This window comes from Melozone crissalis, unplaced genomic scaffold, assembly GCF_028551555.1.
Source record: "Melozone crissalis strain CALT ecotype California unplaced genomic scaffold, PUWL_Pcris_2 ptg000061l_1, whole genome shotgun sequence".
NCBI classification, from domain to species: domain Eukaryota; kingdom Metazoa; phylum Chordata; class Aves; order Passeriformes; family Passerellidae; genus Melozone; species Melozone crissalis.
Genome location: NW_026535839.1, coordinates 6,225,408 through 6,249,718, shown reverse-complemented (window position 1 = coordinate 6,249,718; position 24,311 = coordinate 6,225,408). Strand labels below are relative to the sequence as shown.

General features: G+C 43.3%; 1 protein-coding gene across 3 annotated transcripts; it reads left to right on the top strand.

Annotated features, from left to right (window-relative positions):
- Positions 1–978: 978 nt before the first annotated feature.
- G3BP1 (G3BP stress granule assembly factor 1) lies at positions 979–20,252 on the top strand. Of its 3 annotated transcripts, none has more exons than XM_054288137.1 (12): positions 979–1,086; positions 11,994–12,107; positions 13,287–13,368; positions 13,748–13,921; positions 14,722–14,812; positions 15,275–15,368; positions 15,735–15,939; positions 16,363–16,464; positions 16,844–16,955; positions 17,291–17,416; positions 17,525–17,634; positions 18,380–20,252. In XM_054288137.1, the coding sequence occupies exons 2-12, from the start codon at positions 12,013–12,015 to the stop codon at positions 18,584–18,586; spliced, it is 1,398 nt and encodes a 465-aa protein (XP_054144112.1). In that variant the 5' UTR covers positions 979–1,086; positions 11,994–12,012; the 3' UTR covers positions 18,587–20,252. The 3 variants fall into 3 exon arrangements, with proteins under 3 accessions (XP_054144112.1, XP_054144110.1, XP_054144111.1); XM_054288135.1 differs by having other exon boundaries at positions 17,504–17,634; XM_054288136.1 differs by having other exon boundaries at positions 992–1,086; positions 12,001–12,107; positions 17,504–17,634.
- Positions 20,253–24,311: the final 4,059 nt, after the last annotated feature.

Below are 24,311 nucleotides of genomic sequence, written 5' to 3'. Positions count from 1 at the left end.
CTGCCTGCTCCCATTCCCTCCTGTTCGCCGGGGTCCCTGGACCAGCACCTGCTGGTGAGCAAGAGGATCTGAGAACTTCCAGGCCTTGCTCCTCCTTTGTAGATGTGTTAGAGAACGCTCCTGCTTGCATTGGCTTTCCTCTGGGGCAGACGATGCTGTCTGCTTTGCTCAGAAGCTGTGAGGGAAAAGCAGAGCTGGGTGAGCCTCCCGGGATGGGCAGGGGTCAGTGACCACCGGTGACCACCACGGTCAGCTTGGCGTGAGCTGCCGGGCTGGGTGTGATGGGGACGCCTTGGGGTGAGCAGCTCCTTCCGCCCACCCGCACTGGGGTTTCTCTCAGGTGCGTGGGACAGATGAGCCCCAAGCAGCCTGTGGAGACACAGCCAAAGCGGGCAGCCACTGCCTGGGAGTTCGCAGCGCTCGGCCGCGGGGGCCGGGCCCTGCGAGCTCCCTCAGCCCCCTCATGGCATCCGCCGCCATGTTAGCGCCCCCTCCCTCCCTGCAGCAGGGGGCGCTGCGGAGCTCGGGACGCCGCCCCGCATGGCGGCCGCCTGCCCCTTTAAGAGCCGCGGCGGGGAACTGTCCGTCATTGCCGAGCGCGCCCTCCCATTGGCCGCCTCTCCCCGCGGGGCCCGCCCCATCTATAACGGGGTTTACCACCACCTTCTCAAGGGCGCTGCAGTGCGGCTCAACCACACTGCGGCGTCCGGCGCGCGCCGCCTTGCGCGCCTGCTGGCGAGGGGAGCGTCGTCCCATTGGCCAAAGCGCAAATCTATCAGCAATCGCCCTCCGCCTATTGGTTCACCCGTCTGTCAATCACTCTGCCCGCCCCACGGAGCGCTGCCTCATGGTTGGCTGGCTGAGCTGCCCCTCAGCTCTCCGCCCGCCTCCTCAGGGCTGTGAGCCAACCAGCATCCGAGCGAGGTCGAGCGCCGCTCTCTGACTGGCTGGGCCGCGCCCGCTGGGGTAGGCTGCGCGCCGGATATATGTAGCCGGCGGCAGAGCACGCCGCTGCGTGAGGCGCTTCTCGTTCGCCGGGCCCTGTGGTGAAGCGGCGCCTCCGCTCCTGTCCCGCTCTGCCCGCAGGTGAGGGGGTGGGGGGCGCGGGGAGACACCGGCACGGCCGCGCCTTTCCCGGGGACACCGCGGGCCGCACGCACCGCCCCGGCTCCGCGGCGCCCCCGGCTCTCAGTAGGCCGCGGGCGGTGCGGGACGGCGCTGCTGGCGCCCCCCTCCCCCTCATCCCGCCCGCTCCCCGCCGCGCTTTGTGGCGGGCGCCGGCGCCCTCCCGCCCGACCCGCGGCCGCGCGGCCCCCGCGGGCTCCGCCGCCTTCGGCCGACATCCCGGTGCCGCGGCGGCCTCGGAGCCGCCGGCGGGAGCGGTGCGGGGCAGGGGGGGCGGCGGGGGAGCCGCTGCTCGCGGGCCCGCATTGTGCGAGGCGAGGGGTGCGGGTCGAGCTTTGTTCTCGCCTTTCCAGGCTCGGAGCCTTTTTCGCTCTCCGCTTTTGGGTTTTGTTTTGGGCAGGTGGGGCCGGGGAGGAGCCCACCCGAAGGCCGAGGTGTTCCCGGTTCAGGGGGAGCTGTGGCTGCGGGTGGAGGGGCAGCGCTGCCTGCTCGCACGGTCCGGACCTGGGTATCAGCTCGGGGTGCCTCCCTTGCTGTAACTTTATAGGTGAAGGAAGTTAAAATTCCAGCAGGAGAGCGTGGATCTTAACCTGGTTTACCGCATGACCTTGGCTGAATCCGAGATTAGGCTAAGATTTAAATGCGGAGTAGTGCTTGTAATGAGACTTTCCAGCATCCTGTAAGGCCCCAGATAAACGTGCTGGAGAAAGCCCAGAGAAAAGGTTTCCATACATCTTCCAGTCACTCCCAGTGTTGATCTGGGTGTTCTACGGCATTCCTCATTCTCTGCGGGCTTACCTGGTGACCTCCTGTGTCAAAGCTTGCATGAATAGAATAAGTAATCTTTACCAAAAAAAGGATTTTTTTGTTCCACCACCGGGGGAAAGCAGCATTTGCAGCACGCCGCCATGTTTCCAGTGTGTGCTATTTTTGGCAAGCCCCTGCTCTCACAGCCAGGAGTGACAGATTTAGGAAATCTGGACACTGCTATCAAGCTTTGGAAGCTGATGCTTCCAGATGTCATAAATCAAACGTGGCGAGGGGTGTGTTGGATTTTTTTTTTTTTAGCTAACAAACCTTGTTAGATTGATGTCATAAAGGGAAGTGCAGAAGTTGACAGACAAAAACTGCATTTTATACCTTTCCTGATATTTTTCCCTTCGACCAAATTTTCACTTTTCTTATTCTCTGTCTGTAAAGAATAAGCCAAACCATTTTTCTAGATAGCTCTGTGACAGTTCCATGATGCTGATGGCAGCATCTTCTCATCCTGTGAACTGAACTCACCTTTCCTGGGATGGGTCAGTCACCATATATAACAATGTAAAGTTGTGAGTTTAGCTTTTTTGTTTTAGTGGATGGTGTATGCAGCTAATTTGAAGGTTGGCTGGAAGTGTTCATGTGCTTGAAGTCTTACATCCTTATCTTTGTGATGGAAATCTCACGACCTTTTTGACAGCATCACGTGTTGCAGGGACTCGTTTGCCTGAAAGGCACTACTGAAACCTGCTAGAAAGTGTAATTGTACAAAGTCTGTTAGGAAAAATCAATGCTGGAACCTTTGCAAATGTATATCATAATTTTATAAATATAAGTCTTTTTAAAAACCTTATGCTTGTATACATCAGGAGTAAAGAGTGGCCCCAGTTCCTGACTGGGGTAAATTTGCCCTTTTTTTGCTAGGTTGTGTTAAGTGTGGACTCCTTAAGTTGAAGGCAGGGAAACATAATTAAAGTGAAAGAAGAAAACCTGGTGGAGAGGACTTGGTCAATGTGTGCCAAGCCCATCAGGATTTCTGTTGGAAATCTTTGTATTTGCAGCCTGAGAAACAACAAAAGGATTTGTTTGTGCTGTGATGGCAGGACCACTGCTCTGCTGCTCCCTTTGGTGCTGGCACCACAGCATCAGTGGAGTTCAACACATCTGATGGAGTTTGAACACCTGAATTTTAAACAGAATCTTTAGGCACTCAATGAAACAGCAAATTCTTTGTTTCAGAGCTTTATTTTTCACATTGCAAATTGTAAGGCAAACATACAGAGCAACACTTTTTGCTGAAAGGGAAATAAAGCAAAGGTGGTGTTGCTGTAAGTACATCTTGGTATTTCTGCTCAAAACAGTAGGAGCTGATGAGAGAGCACTCATAAAGGGGCATAAATGGCCTGTTAGAATTAGAAAACACTATTCTAGTTTTTAATATTAGCACCTGGGCCTTTTTGCCTGACTGAGGTGATGACTGAAGAATGAAGGAGGAAATCCAAGCAGAGCAGGACTTCAGCAGGGTGGTGCTGCTTGCTGTGCTGGCTGTAGTCTGCTCTGCCTGGAACAAACCAAAAGTGATAGTTTGCTCTAGAAGACTGGGTGATTTTTATTATTTTTTTATAGATGCCTATATAAAATCAGCTGAGTTGAAGTAGTTATTTGATTTCCTGGGGTACCTACTAGTAGACTTGATAACCTTAAGCTACCTCATTGAGTAATTAAAAAGAAAACCAGAAGTGTCATCCTCAGGTTCTGTAAAAGAATCCTTAAACTTTGCAGGCAGTGAGTTGTGCTGGCTTGAGGTCCCAGCTTTGCTATATTAAGTCTGGAGCTCTTCCAGGAGGCCGTGGCTGCTGCAGAGCAGCTTTCAGAGCAGGACCTGGCTGCTGTCAGTTATGTAGGAGTGATCTGGGCTGAACCTGACTCCTTGCTGAGGCAAACGTGCAGCTCTGCTCTTCACTGCCCACCTTCCATTTCCATCTGCTCTGCCCTGTGCTGTTCCCTGCCTGCTGCAGGGCTGGCTGTGTTGTGTTTTTAATGTAACAGTGCTGGGATGGGGCAGTCCTGAGTGCCAGGATACAGCTGATACATCAGGTTTAAGCCTCTTCTGTGACCTAAGTGGGTAGAGGTGAAAGAGTTGATTCTCTTTACAGTTCTCTGTTGCTTGGCATGCAGAAAATATTTTGAATCTTAATCTTGGTGATTCTAATCTGAGTGGCATTAAGCTTGAATTTCACTGTAGTGTTGGTGTAGCTCAGGGTTCTGATCTGCCTCTTCTGACTGCTGATGAGTAACTTTTGCTTTTTTACTTTAAGAAGCTGCACTGGAGCCAAATGGAAAATTTGCAGACCTAAGAGAAGATGACTGGACCTGCTGCCAACTTCATCAAGATGTTGGAGCAGCTCTTGGATGTCAAAACAAAACCTGTTCTAATGGCAAAATCACAGGGTCTGAGTAGCTGCTTTATCATGAAGTGATCTGGAGAGCAGTAGAGGCAGAAAGCTGACTTATTTCTTACTAAAGAAAAAGTAAACAAACCATTCAGCACTATCCTACTGCCCTTCAGGATGAAATTTATGTGTTTAAAATGTAGTTTTGGAGAAAAACATTGATCCTAACTGAGGGGTCAATGAGGTTAAAATAAGTTTAGTTAGAAAGGCAAATCCTTCCCCCACACTGGGGAGTTCATTTAGGATAATCTGATTTTAGGATTATTAAAAATGTAGGAATATTTCTGAGAATTCTCAAGGCTTTGAGTTTTCAGAGAACTCGGATTTTGTGTTCCTTTTTGTGGAATTCCTTTTTCCACAAAAAGGAACACAAAATCCGAGTTCCTTTTTGGCTTCTGTCAAATCACAAGGGCCACATGTTTTTCTGTATGCTAAATGCGACAGAGCTCTCTTTTTGTGAGGATATGAAGTGTTGCTCCTTAGGCTCAGGACAAATCACTTCAGTTTAATGTTACAGCAGGTAACTGCTGAATAGAAGTGAAGATTGGTGTCAAGTAGAAACTTAGAAGCCAGGTGAAACAGCTTTAAAAAGGAAGGAAAAAACCCTCAAACCCACAGCATACTAGGGTGTGGAAGGGGAGGCAAAGTGTTTTTAGGGAGGAAGAGAAAAGCCAAACACCTTGTTAAAAATTTCTTACTGTATCACTTAGTTTTAATGGCAGGTTTTTAGGATTCTTCTGGGTTAGATTTTTTCCCCTTCTCTTGTAAGCAGGACCTGATTTGCTATTTGTCTTTGGAGCTTTATGCTCTTAGCCACAGGAATAGTGTTTGGGATCATTTTCCTTACCCAGATGAATGTTCATCCCTTACTGTTTGCTGATATCAAGTACCCTGAGTTACACTTCAGGTGATCTTTGTGTTTTTAATCTGCTTTTGAGTTTAATGCCCTGGAAATAACATTTCTCCAAAATTATCTCTTTTCTTTTAGATTGACTGAAAACATTAGAAATCTTCAGTTTGTCTCTTTCTTGCTTGGTAGAACTGAAAAACACAAGTGCTGAATTTTGTCTAAGAAATGGCAGACTCCACCATATCCATCAACTTGTGGATCACACTTAGGTTTGTTAGCAAAAACACAGGCAGACTTCTACCCTGACAGCTCTTCAGCAATTGCTGCCTTGTTTATTTGTATTCTGCCAGTGTTTGAAGGGCTGTGCATTGCTGCTGAGTAAGGCTTCCCATCTGCCACTGGCAAGCAGAGGGGGTTTGGTACTAGCATGGGCAGTGCTGAATGTAATTCTAAATTATTTTTTAATTTTGTGATGAAAACTTCTTTTTATTGTGCTTAAATTTTGTTTGAGTGGATGATTTGATTAGAAAATAGTTAAGCTTCTAACTTAATTCTTTTTATCCATGTGTTGGTGTGATACATGGCTTTTTTAGAGAGTCCCATGTCAGTGTGACTCAGAAGGGGCTCAGGTATTGCTCTGCTTTTCTGCTGCATCTGGGTAATTCAGCACAGAGAAAGCTGATTGCTTGAAAAAATCATCATTTTTTTAGGTTCTAGTTCCCTGTAACACCTCAAGTATCTTATGAAGGTTGGCACTGCCTGTCTTTGTAGGTTGTGTGGGTCATACAGTGGAGATGAGTCACAAGTGAAAGGAGAAATAGCTGTGCTATGTTTGACAGTCTAGATCCACATTTTATTAGGTGTTTGGGAGATTATTAAAGGCTTCTCTGTCTGCATGATATATCTGACACTTCATTCACTGCCTGCTTCTGGAAGTTCCTGGTGAGTACATTCACCTTACAGACTCTGTGTTTCCTGGAGATGCTAGTAAGAGTTGAATGCCACTAACTTCACAACTTGTCCCAATTTGATCCTCAAATATTTATTTATTGCATAACTTACCCCATCATTGAGCTTCCATTGACTGTGGCTACCAAGCATCTTGCCTCCTGTGGAATGGTGCTGACTTCAGATAACTTCTTCCAGGCTCAATGCTTTGCCTCTGAATCTGTCAAGAGGCAGAAAAGATGAGCTGGTTACAGGTAGGCAGCTGCAGTGGTTTGTGTGAAATACAGGCTGTGCTGCTGGGACTCTGTCCCAGTGACATTGTCTGCCTTCCATCCAGTGGGAGGCAAGTAATGAGACCTATTTTTTAAAGCAGATTAGTGTTTTGGGACTTCATCTGCCTGCTTATTTGAGGTGCATTTTCAGCTCTCTATAATTTAAGCTCAGGTCAACAACTGGATTGGTTTTGGTGTCTTTGTTCCCCTTGGATAGTTAAGGCTGTATTGAAATCAAGGTATCTCAGTGTGTCTGTAGTGTTTGTGTTTTAAATACACATTTAATTAACATCACTCTTCCTACTTGAGAGCAAACTGGTGTGATGATATAAATCCCCAGCTGAGATGGGCCCTGGAATTTGCCATGGGGTTGCCATGGGGTGCAAGTTTAGCTTGTGTTCCATTGTTCACTGTAATATTTTATATCATGGTTCACACAGGTGCCAGCCTCATGGTTTTTTTCTTTTATTGCTTAGTCAGCAGCAGAGCAGATGCTAGTCATGTAAAATGTATGGAGAATTGGAATTAACTGTATTTGTTGTTTTGTAGTTAAACTTCGTCTATATTATCCCTCTTAGAGGCCTGCTGGTGTTTTCTTTCATTGCTTTAAGTTTTTTTGTCCATAGCAGCAGCAGTAACTGCTTCTAGAGCTGGTTTTTCCATCTAAATAACTGGTTTGTGGCTTTGAGCATGCTCACCTGTTGCTAAGCAACTTGGAGAAATCCCAAATGACACTTAATTATGCAATCCCATTAACTATTGACCAGACCTTTAATTTCCAGCAAAATTGCTGTTTGCCACATTTGTGTTGTGTTGTGCTTGGATACAGACCCCTCTTTTCTGTGTAAGCTTCTCCTGCTGTTTCTTCAATTTCCAAAAAGCCTTTTTAAGTTAAGGGATTCACTGATACCAAAATGAGGGAGTGGGGTTGTGTGGAAAGTTTGATAATCTGAAATGATGTTTTGGCACCCTGTAAACTCCACCAGTTTGTAGAGGTGTAAGGAAGGAGTGGAGTTCAGATGTGAGTAGCCAAAGGATAAGGGCTGAACTGTGTGTAGTATTCCACTCAGGACTAGAATGCATTGTAGGAACTTTGGGTTTCTTGAGAAGATTCCTTGTATTAAAATGCAAGTCAAAAAAAATGTAATTAAAGATGGCAGAGAACAAAGAAATGAGGCTAATGTTAAAAACACATCAGAGCCTGTTGAGATTATGATTCAATTTTAATTTGTCTTCTTGTTAGTTTTAACTTTTTTTCTTAACAGAAGTTTAAAATTGCCACACTCTTTGGGAAGTGAAGTTTGGGTTTTGTTCCTTTGGCTTGTTACATCAGGCCAAGGAGCTTTTGCCTGGGTTGTCCTGGGAGTCCCAACATCCTGTGATGAGCATAACACACACTTCTGTTGTGTAGAAGTCCAGTAGAAGCAACATTCAAGCTAAACTTGCCTGATTCAAATTTTTTTAAAAAACCCAAATCCACAAAAACCCCAAACAAATTGAGTTGGGACAGCAGTGATTCGTTTGCTTTCACCACGTTGCAGTTTGGTAAGAAAATAATAACCCATGCTAGATATGAGTGCTGAACCCATTTTTCTGAACACTAATATACTAATAGGTTTTGTGGGCCTAAATCTGAATTTGCTAATGTGGAATTTACATAAATGGCACTAATTTACATAACACTATTTCAGAAATTCAGTGCCTGACATTGATTTTCTGCCAAGTGGGAGCATTGTGACAGATGGTGGAATTTTCCATCAGCCAGGTGATAACCACTGTAAAGGAGGTATTTGTCTTCCTCTAAGTCCTTGGCTTAAGGAAGGGGCTCAGTTATGCTGCAGAATTGTTATAGTGTGGTTGTTAAAATTGGATTTATCCAATTTGTTTTACATATGGGATAATATGAACACATGATTATGAATGAATCTTAAATAATCAGATTTTCGGCTTTTCCTGTCAATTTTCACCCTTTCATCATTATGTCAATTGACAGGAAAATGTGTGGATAAGCTTTTATCAGGAGTAGCACAGTGACAGTTCAAACATTTGGTGCTATTATGTGCTGTGCAATGAAAATGTAGTATGAAGTATTAGCAGTTTTTCTTGGATCAGGGAATAGTGGGGTAGTAAATTGCTCATGAGTGGTAGGGAGCAAATGCTCTCTGAGGAGATGCTTGGCTTCCACCATTCAGGTTGTGCTGGCTGGAGAACAGGAGCAGATGGCAGCTGGCAACGTAGCAGCAGGTGCAGCAGCAGTAAAAACAGATTGTTGTCCTCTGATTAGGTCATGTAGGTCTTTCCCATTTCTTTTCAGATCTGCTTGAGAACAACTGGGCACTCAGCAGTTCCCCTTTTCATGTGAGGAGTTAGTTCTGGTAGATTTTTCACCCTTAGCAGGAGGGAAGTTCTTTTATGCATATTTTTAAGCATGTAAATATGACAGATCTAATCAAGGCACTTCACTTCCAATATTTTTTGAGACCAGCACAGAAGATGTCTGTGGGTTAATGTGGGTGAGGGCTTTCACTGAAGAACAGAAATCTGAAAGAGCTGTTGGTGAATCAGCTGTTGAACTTTGAGTGCTACAGGAGGATTTTGCCATAATGTGAGAATGTCAGGCTTTGTACATTGGTGTTCTAGGAAGCACTCGAAAATAATTCTCAGAAGAGCCCAATTCATCATTTATCAGAACTGAATAGAAAACCTGCCTATTTACATTTGTAGAAATAAGCTTGAATTCCAGGGAAACAACCTTCACAAAGAATTAAGTGTGCCTCCTGTCATTCTCCAAATGATGATGTGGTGTATGGTGGGACTGGCTTCCTGGCTGTAAACTGTCAGCACAGAAGCAAATTTTTAACTGTTGTGCAGCAAAGAAATCCTGGCTTGACAGTTAAGCTGACTGGAGCTAAAAGTGCAGTAAAAGTGCAGGTCATGTCACTCTGCCACTTCTGCTCCCACTGCTTTAGGCCTGGCCTGCTCCTTCTAGAGCTTCACAGGTACCCAGGAGGAAACACAGCGGGAGGAGGAAGTCAGCAGTGGTAGTCACCACTTAGCTGTACTTTTTATCTTTGCTGGGTTCTCTTACTGTCTGATAACATTTTATGGGGATCTCATTTAACATGCTGTAGAAGGCAAGAGTTCATCTCTTGGAGGTTTTTGTCACCTCAGACTGTGCTGTGGGTGTTGGACATCTGTATCTGTAATACATTACATTTTGAGTTCAGAGGCTTCTGCAAAACCACAGATAGTAGAACCTTCCTGAAATGAAAGTGCTTTGCAGAATCTGAGCATTTCCTGCAGGCCAGACCCAGCCATGGACTCTTTCTTCCTTTCTGCATGGTTAACTCTTGAAAGCCCTCTAACAGCTGAAAGCTTCTGAATGTTTTGAAAAGCCTCTTTAAGTTCTAGGTTATATTTAGTCTTTTTTCAGCACATTATCATGTAGGTAACATTTCTTGGTGTGATGGTGATAGGCACATATCCTGGTGAAAGAGAGGGAGTTTATGGACACCTCTTGTGGAGCTCACCAAATCTTTCTTGCTGTGTTTAAACCTAGAGAAAAGTGTGCTTCAAAACAGAATGGGGAGATTTCTCACTTAGTCTAGACTTAAAAAGATGGTAACATGTGATTGTATTAAAAGCAGAGCAAAACACCTCAATGTACACAAAATTATGGCTCTGCTGTTGTGTCTTCTGCCTTGAGTCTTAGCTGCATTCCTGCAGCAAAGCTGATTGCAGTGGATTCTGGCCCCTGCTGGGAGCTTGGGTGTGATCACATCCTCGGATCTGTTACCTGGGTGTTCTGACGGTGTGGCTAAACATTGCCTTGTCCCTTGATTACCATGTGTTGGGTGTTTGACCATTGACTGAGATATGACATTTGCCAGGTTCATTTGGACTTAGCTTCACCCAAAGTGTCAGGTTCCATACCATCTTCTTCACTACATTTCTCTTGGGGCTTAAAGCTTCTGTTATGCATTCCTGGTCCGTCCAGCAGTGTGGTTGTGATTTCCTTTGCAGCTCTGTGTTCGTTGTGTTTGCAATTAACACCAGCCTGGTCACCTCTGTCTCCCGAAGCTCTGCTCTCTGTCAGTTTTTGATATCTAAAGGACTCTGAAATTCACTAAATACAGTGAGTATCAAACATTTCAGATCTGGGACGGGGCTGAGTACAAGCAGGTGGGAAAGCCACTCTTTTTCTTTCCCTTTTGCTATGTTTGAAGCATAAGTAGTGGGCAACTCAGTTTTCCCAGGATAGGGGATACTCTTGGGTATAGTGACAAGAGAAAGCTTGTCCTGAGACATGCCTGCCTTGGCACGAGCTTTTGCAGGCTCCTTCTGGATTATTCTATGCTGAAAGACTACTTAGTTTGGCTTCCATTTTTCCCCCCCCCATTCTGTGTTCTGGCTGTGACCCAGTCTGGGTTTCCCCCCAGCCATTGATGCTGTCATATCTTGTCACTATTTATGGTTATCAGTATTAAATAAAAGCAGATAAGTAATCGATGATTCCTGAAGTGCTTTTTAGAGGGCTCAGATGAGTAGTGTCAGTTTTGACTTGCTTGTGACACCTGGAGGATGTGCATATGGAATTTGAATACCATGTGGTTGGGGAAAAGAGCTCTATAGTGAAGGAGAGAGTTTCACCAATCAGTAGAGAGTGGGGGCTTAGCAAACTGAGTGTGAAGCAGAAAATCTGCTGTTGGTTCTGTATTTGGTACCAAGAACATGGCCTGCTATTGGTGCTTATCCCTGTGAGTTTAAAACTATTTTGAGTGAGTTTGAACAGTGTTTGAGTATTTAATAACAAGGAAATGTGAGAATCTGCTCTGGTTTGAGCTGAAGATACCTGTAATGTGTAACCTACCTGCAAATACTTTTATTTTTGTAACTTACAGCTCCATGGAAGGTAGGTAGAAGTAGATGGATTTGTCCCTGGGCACGGGTGGTGCTGTTCACTTGACTCGTGGTCTGAATTTAAGTGAGAAATGACTTGCTGAGATTGGTGGAAGCAGGGGAAGAGCAGTTTGTGTTAGTTTGTAGCATAATAATTTTAATATAATGTAATATTCCTGCAGAGTGCTTGACACTCACAGCAAGTAGCGCTGTGCTGCTGATAAAAATAGATTGGACTTATTCTGACCTTCTAAAAATGCCCTTAATACAGTAGCACAGGCTTTGCCTGAGAACATCTGACTTTTAATTCTGATTGTGAAGTCAAGTGAGGTAAGTAGAATTTGGATTGACTGTAAATGTCTTAGCCACTTAGCAAATCCTCTTGAAGAACCTTACTTGCTTGCCACCTGCTTTTTCCTGAGGATATGTGGGATGCTTAGCTACTGGCAGGTTATGAGGTGACCTGTCTTGGCCTTGCAGCCTCTCCCACCTCTGGTTTGGTACCCAGGAATCCTCTCCCTGACACCAAAACTCTGATGACTCTGAAAACACATTGCTTAAACTGCTTACAGGGTAAAACAGTCCTGGTTCATGCTTTCCACTGTGATTAGGTGGCTTATGCAATCAGGATCAGAACAGCCATTTGAAATGCTCGTGGTTTATGGAGCTTTTGTTTTTTTCCCATAGTTTTCAGTTGACCAAAGAAATGGTGATGGAGAAGCCAAGTCCCCTGCTGGTCGGGCGGGAGTTCGTGAGGCAGTACTATACCCTGCTGAACCAAGCACCTGACTATTTGCACAGGTAAAGCTCTGCTTCACTTGGAGCTGGTTTTCTGGGTGAATTTCTTAACTTGTGTGTTAAAATTGGTGAATGATCTTATTACTGTGTCTTAGTTTGCTGAATTTTGTCACTTAAAAAACTGATTTATTCAAGATGCTAAGCATCGTTTACTTTTGGTTTTGTTCAGCTGGGTTAAAAGATGGATAATAAAGATTACAGGAATTCTCTAAATATCTGAGTTCTGGTTCTAGCTGAAATGCTGCTTGCCACTTCTGCTTGTAATCAGTATCAAGTGAAGTTGGAGAAATACCACTTAGTTGAGCATTTCTGTAGTTTTCAGCTTGATAAAATGCCCTCTCACTAGAAGGAAAGATTGAATAAGCTTTGTGCATGTCTGCTGGTCTCTCTTGGGAGTCACACCAGCTCTTTCTTAAAGGAAAGTCATGAAATTGTGGATATGCAGCAGACTATAATCTATTATCTAAACAAATCAGTCCTGTTTGGTGTGACAGGTATCCTTCTGAAACTAGTCCTGTTTATGAAGAGACACTTCATTTTGTTGTGTTTTGATAAAGTTTCTGACAACTTCCCCCCATCCAGTCTCAGGAACAGTTACTCAGAATGTTTCTCCACTTAGGTGAATAGCTGACCTCATCTCTGTGGGTCAGGGGCAGTTGACTCTGTGCCATGGAATCCATTCCAGTCTTTTATCTGCTGGCAGAGTGCAGTGCCATGGTGCTTGGGGTGTTTCAGGTGGTAACCTCTCAGTTCCAGAAAGGAAGATCTACTTGCAATATTTTTTTTACTGTAGGAGAGCAAAACAGTCCCAATTGCTTCTTACTCACGCTTGAAATCAGAACTTGAGAGGGAGCCTTCAGCATCCAGGATGTTCAGGGTGTTGTTTTGGGGACCTCATGCAGAAAGAGGATAATGGGATTGGATCATGAGCTCTCATGAGACTTTGGTTTTGGTTGTTGGTGCCTGGGTCTCTGACACACCTGAATGCTACAGCTTACAGTAGAAAACTTTGATTTCCCCCCACCCTCTGATTAGTAACAGGATTATGAGATTTTGTGGCTTTATTCTGGTGATTCAGACAGGAAACTTACTTAAAAGTGAATTATTTGTACTGCACTCTAATGTAGAGGCTCAATGTTCTTACACAGCAAAGCTTGGCATTAAAATATTTCTTTCCAACAGGTTTTATGGAAAGAACTCTTCCTATGTCCACGGTGGCTTGGATTCCAATGGAAAACCAGCTGACGCAGTCTATGGGCAATCTGTAAGAACTTTTAAATAAGAAAGCTGTTCTTTCCTTCTATTTTGTCACCTTTATGGTTGAGAAGAGAAATGTATCCAGCTGTGATTCACCCCCACACACTGTTCAAGCGCTTCCTGTAAAAAAAAGGAAAAAAAAATGGGGAGGAAAAAACCCTCTTGACTGTAGACAGCAGTAGTTAGGCAAAATGTGCTTCCTTTATAGAAAGCTTATAATGTAAAATTGCTTACAAAGCAGACTTAACAAGCATCCTGCCAATCTCTCTCCCCAGAGTTAGGGAATGTATCTTACCCCAGTTTTTATGATTTTTCTTTCTCTGAAAGCTGCTTACTTAGCAGAAATGGCTTCTGCAGCATAACCCACGTGTACCATTCTTTCCTAGGATATCCACAAGAAGGTGCTGTCACTAAACTTCAAGGATTGCCACACAAAGATCCGTCACGTGGACGCCCACGCCACCCTCAACGACGGCGTGGTGGTGCAGGTGATGGGGGAGCTCTCCAACAACATGCAGCCCGTGCGCAGGTTCATGCAGACCTTCGTGCTCGCTCCTGAGGTGGGTGTGCTGCTGGCACCACTGCTGAGCTCTGGCTGCCTCAGGGCTGTAAGCTCAAGGGTTAGACTAGGAAGGTTGCTTGCCACAAAATTCAGCAGTTACGTTCTGAAAATTCCTTTGGGAATCACACTACTTCTGTGTGATTGTACAATGACCTTGGATATTGAAATCAGTTATAAATATCCTGACTTTGGACTCCTAGGTAGTGCAACACTTTTTTTTTTTTTCTTAAGCATATTAAAATTATATTGTCTTTGATTTACTATTCTAGCAACTGGTCTTTTTACTGAAAAAGGGGTAGTAGAAAGAGGGAAATGCTTCCTGTCACTTTGAAAATATGGGTTCCAGATTTTCTTGTTAATAAAGTGCTGACTTAGCATTTGAAGTGGCATGTTTAAATAGACTTTTTTTAACAAAGCAGTTCACAGAAATGAAAATGATAGTGAAAAAGGAGTGTTGCAAGATCACTCTGTTTGACAATATGACTTGGAGATAAAAATTGATATTTTGAACACCAGGAAGTTGTCAATCACACTTCTTTAGTGTTGTGAACTATTGGAATTAAAAGCACTTCAAAATTTTTTTTTTCTTTGTTCCATCCATACCTAACTTGTTAGGAGTGATGTGTTTTTAGTTTCTCGTTTTCCTGCCCCACATAACATTTTCTTAAAAGAGGCAAATTTGGATTAATCTTGTGGGAAGGACAGTTTGCTTAAACCTTTCTTGTTTTCACATTATTTCAATTTTTCATTACTGGGTTGTTGTAATTGATTCAGTTCTTCCCTTTGATTTGCTCTTAGGGCTCTGTTGCAAACAAGTTCTATGTCCACAACGATATCTTCCGCTACCAGGACGAGGTTTTTGGGGACTCTGATACTGAGCCTCCAGAGGGTAAGCAGCAGAAATTTTTGGATGGTTCTGTTGGTGTTTGGTTGTGGATCTATATCAACATTCTATTCCCAGATTAGATTTCATGTGCTTGTAGGTTTTTTCCTTGCCTGTGGTTCTTTACGGTCCACCAAGGAGTTGTGACATGCAGATGGTTATTTTTCTGGCATAATCTGTTTCTATTACAAGAACTGTAAGACTTATTTTGGCAGTTGCAGTCAGATTTGTAGGTTATAAATCTTGTTCTCTGAAATATTTGGAGCACATTTTTTAACCTTGGTCAAAACTGAATAACCAAAGTGATAGTGGAAATATACAAAAATGTCTGTTTCATGTCACATCTCAAAAGTGCTTCTTGTGTGTTCTTTGGCAGAAACTTCACCTGTATTTTGTGATAAGTGACTTGTGTTTGAGCCTCTTACTAAAGATGTGTGGTTTTTTTTTTTCTTTTCTAACCTTATTTAGAATCAGAGGAGGAAGGGGAGGAACCTGAGGAAAGACAGCAGACACCTGAGGCTGTTCCTGATGATAGTGGTGCTTATTATGAGCAGACTGTCAGGTAATAATATATTTATAGATGAAGTCAGGCATTCTGTGGGACAGACTGCTTGTAGAGCAGGTCACATGAATTTATTGCTATTAATAGTTTTCTTCTGACAGTCAAAAAAATTCTGTTTGTTGATCAGCTGAAATTAAAATGCTGTTAGACTGAACATGGAGACTCTGGATTTTTTGTTTTGCTGCTTCATAGTGTACCAATGCAAAAAGTGCATCCTTGTGCAATGTGGCCTTATTTGGCCTTGTTCTTCCTCTCATGTGTCATGAGCCTGACTTCTGTATTGCATAAGTAGCACTGCTTATCACCAATAATAGAATAAATACAATACCACCTATTTTTCCTCTTTTTTGTGCTGCTGTGTAATAGCAATGACATTGAGGAACACCTGGAAGAGACAGCTGCAGAGGCAGAGCCTGAGCCAGAGGCAGAGCCTGAACAGGAACCTGAACCAGAGGTGCAGGAAGAAAAGTCTGAGCCAGTATTAGAGGAATCTGCTCCAGAAGAGACTGTGGAAAAGAGTCCTTCTCCAGCTCCTGCTGATCCAGCTCCTGCAGTGCAAGAGGACTCCAGGGTAATGACAGTGGATCTCTTTTCTCTGATGTGGTTTCATCAGTGTGGCTCTCCTGTCTATTTACACAGCTTTATTTTTACCTGGGGATTTTTGTCACTTCTCAGTGTTAAGGAAGGTACAGTGGACAGATTTGGGTTCAGGAATCCAATACTTTGGTTAACCTTGATGTGGTACTTGGTGTTTGGTGTTGGGCCACTGCTGTGTCCCGTTTCAACTCTCCATTGTCATTGCACTGAGTCTTTTGAATTTAAATAATTTGAAGGAAATTGTAGGGAAACTGCTATTGGCTGGCTCCTGATTTTCAAGTACAAGTTAAATTTGTTCCTGGTATCCTGTGTCTGTTAGCTGTCCTGTCAGTAATAAATTTCAGATGGAGATGTAGTTAGTTAATATCATTCTCTTTTTTTTTTTTTTTTTTTGAAGACATTTTCTTGGGCATCAGTAACCAGCAAGAACCTTCCTCCCAGTGGGGCTGTCCCAGTATCAGGAATACCACCTCATGTTGTGAAAGTACCGGTCTCACAGGTAGGAATCCAGCATCTGGAGAAGTTTAAGTGCTAAACTGGCTGACAGGGGAAAAAGAGTGAAATCTGCTTGCTTCTGATTTGACTTCCCAGGCCCCAAAGACTTTAGCATTCTGTGATTCCTGGTAGGCTTTATGAAGATGTTATTCCTTGCTTTTTGGGTTGAGAATTAATTGTTTCTCATGGAGGAAAACAGGGAACGTTCATGGGAATGCTGCTTGCTTTAAGCATATAAGCCAACATGTATTTTAGTCACAGGTGGAAGAAACTATTACCTTTTCCTGTATTTTTTTATTACCAACTTGATAGTGAGCTCTTAAAAGCTGAACCTGCTGGTATGTCTGACTCTAAACTGTTCACTCCTTTTTGAATTTGTGCAGCCCCGCCCTGAGGCGAAGCCTGAATCCCAGACTCCCCCTCAGAGACCTCAGAGGGATCAGCGAGTGAGGGAGCAGCGAACGAGCATCCCACCTCAGCGGGGTCCTAGGCCAAGTAAGGGAAGCTGGTTTCTGTTGCTTAAAGGTTTTGGAGAAGCAATGTGTTAATTGAAGGTTTTGAAATATCATTATTTTTGTCAGTAAGCACACGATTTTTACTCAAGTAAAAATTCAAGCTTGGCCTCAGCCAGGTGATTAAAAAGCAAATCATTACACACTTGTTAGCGTAGACTACTTTCCTTTTTTTTTATATGAATGGATAGTCAGTGTGAATTGATTCTTTCTAATGGTGATGATTCTGACCATGGCTTGTTTTTCTGTTTGTTCTTGTTCCATTTGTTTTTTCTGTTTGTTGGCTTTTCTAAAATCAGTTTTGCTTTTCTGTTCAAGTTCGCGAGGGTGAACAAGGCGATGTGGAAACCAGGCGGATTGTGAGATACCCAGACAGTCATCAGCTGTTTGTTGGGAACCTTCCCCACGATGTGGATAAATCTGAACTTAAAGACTTTTTCCAAAGTAAGTTGGTTTCTTTGCTGCCCTCTGAGGGGGTGGGGGTTGCAGCCATGGGCGTGGCCAACAGAGTATTCTAATGTATGACCCAAGAACTTGGCTTTTCTCTTGCAGGCTATGGCAATGTTGTTGAACTCCGCATCAACAGTGGTGGAAAGCTCCCTAATTTTGGGTTTGTGGTGTTTGATGATCCTGAGCCTGTTCAGAAGATCCTTAGCAACAGGGTAAATAAATTTCCAGGCAGTGGTTTTCGGTCTGTTGACAACAGACAGTGTTTTTCAGCTTAACAGGAAGAGGATGTACTTGATACCTTTAGATTTTTTTGAGCATATTAAAGTAGATGTGATGTTTTTCCCTCCCGTTACCAAGATTTGTGCAGTCTTTGTCATTGAACTAGCTTTGTCAATGAAGGAGGTCATTACAGAGCCTTTTCTAGTGGGAGATTGCTGAGCACAGGAAGTGTATAAACAGCTTTTAGGAGGACAAGGTAGAGAGAGTCTTGATTCTATAGACAAGTAGAATCTTGTTTGTCAGAGGCTGAAAGGAAGAAGCTGTATTGGTGTGCGTGCTGAAAAGGAATTCTGCTAACAAAGGCAGGAGGTACCTGCTCAGCCTGTCAGCAGTGATTGCTAATGCAGAATGTGTGTCCATGCCTGCCTGCTGTGGTAGGCAGGGACTCTGGATGTACCCTCATAGCCGTGCAGGGAGCTTTTCTGAAACCCATCAGAATGTTCTGTGTTCAGCCTGAGATGGCTTTTCAAGGCTCCCTCCTTCACATCTTTATTTTTTCTACTAAAGCCCCAAGACTGGATGCATGGTTTTGCTATTGCCATTGTTTAGTAGGTAATCCTAAGACCCTTCAGTCTTTCATGGAGAGGAGGATATGAGACCAAGTTGCAGGAATCTGCTTGACTTTGAAGAGCTCCTGGTGACCCATTAATGACAGCACCTTCTGTGCTTCTGTTGCAGCCCATCATGTTCAGGGGAGAGGTGCGCCTGAACGTGGAGGAGAAGAAAACACGAGCTGCCAGGGAGGGTGACCGCAGAGATAACAGACCCCGTGGACCTGGAGGCACTCGTGGGGGGCTGGGAGGTGGGATTCGAGGGCCTCCTCGTGGAGGCATGTCCCAGAAGCCAGGATTTGGAGCTGGAAGGGGGATCGGGCAACGCCAGTGAATTCATCGCGGATGTTGACGTGATGGCGCAAACCCTTTTTCCTGCAGATTTGTGAATTTCAGCCTTGGGTATCTTGGAATGTGGCCCTAGCCTGTTATAGACTGCTACGTTTGATACTATTTTGGCCCCTTTTTGTTTGTGTTATGGTTCTGTGATTTATTTTTTTCTAGTCCTTGTCCCAGATTCCAGCTTTGTGGAACAACGTTTTAGGAAAAGTGGATTTTAAAAAGAAAAGAACTGAATTTTCTTCTTCACCTCAAACTTACGGACTGATTTTTGGTTTTTTTGGTACCAGTGGTTTTTCCTAAGGAATGTCTTTCTTTTTTTCTTTTATGTTTTTTTCCTCCCCTCTTTCTAATGAATTTGGGTGCAGTCAGCGGAATAATATTTCACGTGCATGCATTCAAGAGCCTGTAGGAAAACATAGTTCTTGGCAAGTATTCCAAGGGCAGAAAAGCAAAACTCTTGGTGTTTCTTTGAGGGTCATATGAACATCCTCCGGTCTGGAGACATTGCCACTTGAAAAAATTGACTTTCACCTTTCTGTGGCGCTGTAAAAGTGGAATAATGGGTATCCGTAGAATCTCTTTTCCTTTTGATACATGATCACAGCAAGGAATTCGAACTACTGTTTTACCACTTTGAAATTTTGGATTGTGGGATAGGTTTTAAATGTCTAGAACTTGACTCTTCAAACACTTTTCCTGAACTTGTGAAATTTTTTATTGAAATAGGGAGTTTTTTTCATGTTTAGTTTGTATTTGTATAAAAAAAAAGCAAAATTGTTGTGCCTTCTATTTATCTCTCATTCCAGTTTTGGCAAATTGTTTAAAAAAAAATAAAATAAAAAAGGTCTAGATTTGCTTTATCAAGTCAAGAGTATTTTGGAGTTTGTCCAAGGGGAAGAGGCTCTTCAGTCACTAGGTTTACATGGTAGAGGTGGTTGTAGCTAAAGCTCTTAATACCTTCTGTGCATCACTTTGCATTTAAATTATTGAAAACAAATACTTCTTGGATGCAGAAGTTAATAACTTGAACTTGAAGCTGGGCAGGTCCTGTTGTAACTATTGCAAAATTACAAGCAAAGCAGAAATACCTCTGTCACATCCTTTACATTTCCAACTGCTGTAAGTAATAATTATTTTTGCAGTACTTCATTCCTTGCTTCAGACCTGAAGTGGATAAGAAGGAATTTTTGTCAGAAGTATGGAAGGTGCTTGTCTGTCCTGGTGTTAAGATGTTGAACACTCTCCACTGCCTCTGGAAGAAGATGAAACTGAAAATAAAATACAAAACTGGGTAATTTCAGACCAAGAGATCCTGTAAGATGGTGCTGCACAAAGCAGTATTTCTGTAATGGCTGGTGTTAAACATCTGGATAAAAATGGTGGATTTGTGTTTCCACTGGACCTCCAGGTCTCTTGGTAGCACAGTAGAGCTGTGTAGGAAGTTGGCTAATCTGTGTCAGGTGTCAGTGTTTCCATGTTTCTTGGTTTATGACTATAATGACTGTGCATATGCAGTGTATCATCTCTTGACCTGTGCTTGCTGTAAGCTCTGGAGCAGAGCTGCCCTCAGTATTACCTGTCCCCAGCAGTCATGTTTTGCCTTTTCCTTGCCAGACTTACTGGTTGAAGCTGGTTGTACTAAATGTTGCTGAAGTGTTGGTTTCTGTTTTATTTTTCTCTTTGCATTTGTTACACTGTTTGTCCCTTCCCTCCTTACACCTGTGTCAGATTGGCCTGCCTGCCATCTGTACCTGGAGATGTGATACCTTAGTGAGCTGGGGGAGTGTGAGCTGTGCTGTGCTCTCACAGCCAGCATTTGAGGAAATTCTGCTGCTTCCTCTTGTGGTGGTAACTGGTATTTTTTTGAAAAACAAAAGCTGTCTGCATTTTTCCTATCAGGAATGCCTGTGAGGTGAAAGTATGCAATGGAGATCTTTTACTGAACCCTGTCCTTGTTGTTTGTGATATGTTTTTTTCCCCCTTTTTTGGGTTTCTGCTGTTCTTGACGTTGAATCCGAAGACTGCAGTAACAGGTTGCACTTCAGACTTATCAAAGTGCTTTTAACAGAAGCTTTTATAGCTCTTAACCAAATCTGCAAAAGCATCCATAAGCTTGAACCCCCATTTCTGTAGTGGGAGCTGGACAGTTGGCTCATTGCTGTCTGATTTGAAAGAAGAGTGTCAGTAAAGAATTTTAAAGGGTGAAGTGTGTGCTTGTTCTCATATGAATCATACTCAATATGTTGACCCAGAAAGTCATGTTCTTGTCCCAGGATGACAGGCAAATAAAATATTTACATAAAATTCTGTGGGAATGTCTTGTAAAGAAACACTTTCAAAAAGAAAGTTATGTTACAGAATGACTCTTGGTATTTGCATTTTGGTGGCTCTGGTACTCACTAGTAACAAAGTCCTCTGAAGAGACTTGCTGTAAGATGTTGCACATTGATTTTGATGTTTAGGCTTTATGTAGCCTCCAGCCCTTCTGGTTTCTGCCTTGCTGTACTGTTAAAACCTCAGTATCTCTTGTCTAAGGCCTCCAGTCCTTTCCATACATTCTTGAGGATGACTATGAAGAAACCACGATTTGATTTGCCTCAGTGGGCTGCATGAGCTCCAAGGAGACTAATAATTACCAAGGTAGTCCAGCTCTTTCTAGGAACCAAATACTGCAGTCTGAAATGCATCAGGCTGTTGGTGTCTCCTTTCTAGTACCTCCAGTCAAGACAAGGAGGTGGTGGCACTGAAGTGCTCTTGGTGTCCCAGTGCTCTGCAGGGAGTTGGCAACTGAAGAAGAGCTGTCTAGAGCCATAAGACTTCTGCACCCATCACAGCCTCATGGACAGATCTGGAATAACCTTCATGGTCAAGATACCTTGATCTGCCCTTCTGAGAGTACAGAGTGTTTCATGTATGACTGGTGTGATCTGGCCTCTTCTGCCTGATCTTAATAGGTTAAGACAAGTAGAAATGAGGACATTTCACTTGCAGGGGTGTTTCATGGCACCCAGACCAGAACTGGAAGCCATGAACTGCCCTTGCTGCCTTCCTTCCAAGAGCGTTGCACAATTAAGAATTTAGGTTACCCCTTGAGCACATCTGCAGTACTGGGATGCACCAGCAGACTTGTGTGGGGCTGTTTTGTGAAGCTGAACTGAGATCTGTGTGTTTGGGCATGCAGATGTTGGTTCTGCATTTCAGGATTCAGACTGGGATCACTTCCTTGCTCTGCAGGGCCCTTTTTTTTTTTCTTATTTTTCTTTAAATTTGCTCAGACTGAAGCTCTGGTGTTGCTGGGTGCCCACCATACAGGTGAGTGTGCAAGTGGTGAGCTTGGCAGAGAGGATTTACTCTGGAGGTAGACAACAGCCTGTGTGGTAACAGAGCTGACTTCAATCTGAGCAACTTCCCTGTGGTGCCACAGGGCAGAGATGCCCTGAGACCTGGGAGTTCACTGTGCATGGTGAAAAGGATGATTCTGCATGCAGGTAGGAGGATCCAGAGTTGATCTCTGCAGCTGCTTATTCTGCACATCCTAGAAGGGCATATTTTTAAACTGTTTTTGCTCTGTTATAAGGGCTTTTTTTTGGGACAGGAGCACGCACTGTAAAGTTGTAAGCTGTGTATGCTGTGGGAAGAAGGAATTCCCTCACTGATTTTGTTTCCCAACACTAAGACCATTATCCTTATTTGAGTGTTATATGGAAGAATGAGGAAAGTTGGTCCATTAAAAACTTTTGGTTATGACACATGAAACTGAATAAAATTCTTTTAAATTCCATCATCACTTATAGTTTTTAGAGTAATGGCACATTCTCAGAATAAATTTGAAGGGCAGGATGCTGCCTTTCTATTTCCTGTCACAAAATGCCATTTGCCAAGCCAAGAGGGACCTGCTGTTCCACTGGTGATATTTCAAACTTGACAAAGCACCTGACAGTGGAAGGAAAAACACTTTATTGTGACCATCTTTGTGATTCAGTGTGAGTCCTGCATTCTGAAATGTCGTTTTGGGTGTTTGCACCAAGGTCACTCCATCTACTGAGGAATTTTAAAGCTATATATAAATAATGTCTTAGCTTGCAAAATAGTACAAGAAATACATTTTTCTTTGTGTTTCCAGCTGCTGTGTGGAGCAACCAGCAGTACAAAATCCACGGAGAGAAATTTCAGAAAAATCTTTAATTTTTTTTTATTGGAATCAGCATGAATGTATGATTCAATAAATATATTTTATATACATTTAACAGCAGAAACTTTACATTCCATCTTCAAACTGCTGAAATAGAACTTCTGTTTTAAAATTTTTTTTACAAGCCAGAAAAATAATTTGCCACTGTGGCTGTGTCGTCATGCAAATTGTCTAAGTTACAGGTTTATGTCTTGATGTAAAAATACTGATTTGAAGGAAGCAATTGCTTTGCACTCTGACCCATGTAGCAAAATATCCTTAAATGGAGTGTAAGGCCATACCCATTTTGTGTATGTATAGATTTATACATATGTATATATTGTAAATTCATACAGAAAATACAGGGACATCGCTTTTTAAGGGGGGTAGGGAGAGATATGTAAGTACTTAATGATTAGGCTGATTTATTAATTTTGAAAAATTTTATGTCTTACATTTTAAACACAACTGCACTTTGTGTTTTGTATTTCTCACCTGCCTCCTTTGTTCTTGAGAGGAGAGTAGCGTGAAAATTGAAAAGCACTGACTTTTCCATTCTTTTTTCAGCTTGTCTAAATGAACCAGTAGAGGTACTCAGAGAGCACTTGCATTGCCCACTTCTTTCCTCCTTCTTACATTAACTCCAGGGATTCTTAGTCTGGATATTTTTCTGATTATCTCCTGTGAGATGTGGATATTTCAGCACCCACCTTGTAAAGAAGAAAGTGAAAACAGCTGCATATGCAGCCCTTTCATTATTGTAAAGATGCTCATGTGAAGTTAAAGGGAGATGAGTTTTGTCCTGTTAAGAGCAGCTGCTCCTTTTTCCTTTGCTGAAAATTGATCAGACTGGGTCACTTTTTTGTCACTGCTTCTGAGATCTTGGTAAAATTGGAGAAAGAAAACACTCTGACCTTGTTGCCATCCTTTCCTGTTGATGAACAATGTTGGGAAAACATCCTTTTTGTTTTGTTTTGGTTTTTTTCAGCAAGCACATGAAACCCCACATAAATAGCTCCAATCTGGATTCAGTACTTACAGAAGAACACTGATATAGTGTTCTATATGTGGTGGAGCTGTGTGTCAAGAGGCTCTGTCCTCTGGCCAAGGTTTGGGGCTGTGTTCAACCCCACATTCTAACCCTGAGGTGGCTGGCATTGCCCTCCCTGGGGACAGGGAGTGCTGGCAGAGGGATGGGACACCCTGGAACATCCCCACTGCTGCTGCTGAACCAGCCCAGCCTCTGTAAACAGCACCAAGGCGCTGTTGTGTTTGGGAACAAATGAGCTTTAGTAAGCCAAATTTTGGAAACAAAGATTTTCTTCATACAAATGGCTTGCAGATGGGAGAGATACAGAAAATGGGGCAGTACAATGCCACTGCTTAATAGGCTTTTTTTTCTGAGGTTTTTGAGAGGTGTTCTTCCTAGATACCAGATTTTGAGGGTTTGACTAGTGAAATAAATGCTGTGGGAAACTGAGATAATGTTTATCAAGAACAGAAGGAAAATGCTGCCTAGGTGCTGAACTGTTCCCACTTCTATTTG

Excerpts from the sequence above, each read along its gene's own strand:
- G3BP1 (XM_054288135.1), top strand. The coding sequence starts at position 12,013 with ATGGTGATGGAGAAGCCAAGTCCCCTGCTGGTCGGGCGGGAGTTCGTG. Across the intron at positions 15,940-16,362 it reads CAGTGCAAGAGGACTCCAGG|ACATTTTCTTGGGCATCAGT; the intron begins GTAATGACAGTG and ends TTTTTTTTGAAG. Across the intron at positions 17,635-18,379 it reads AGAAGATCCTTAGCAACAGG|CCCATCATGTTCAGGGGAGA; the intron begins GTAAATAAATTT and ends CTTCTGTTGCAG.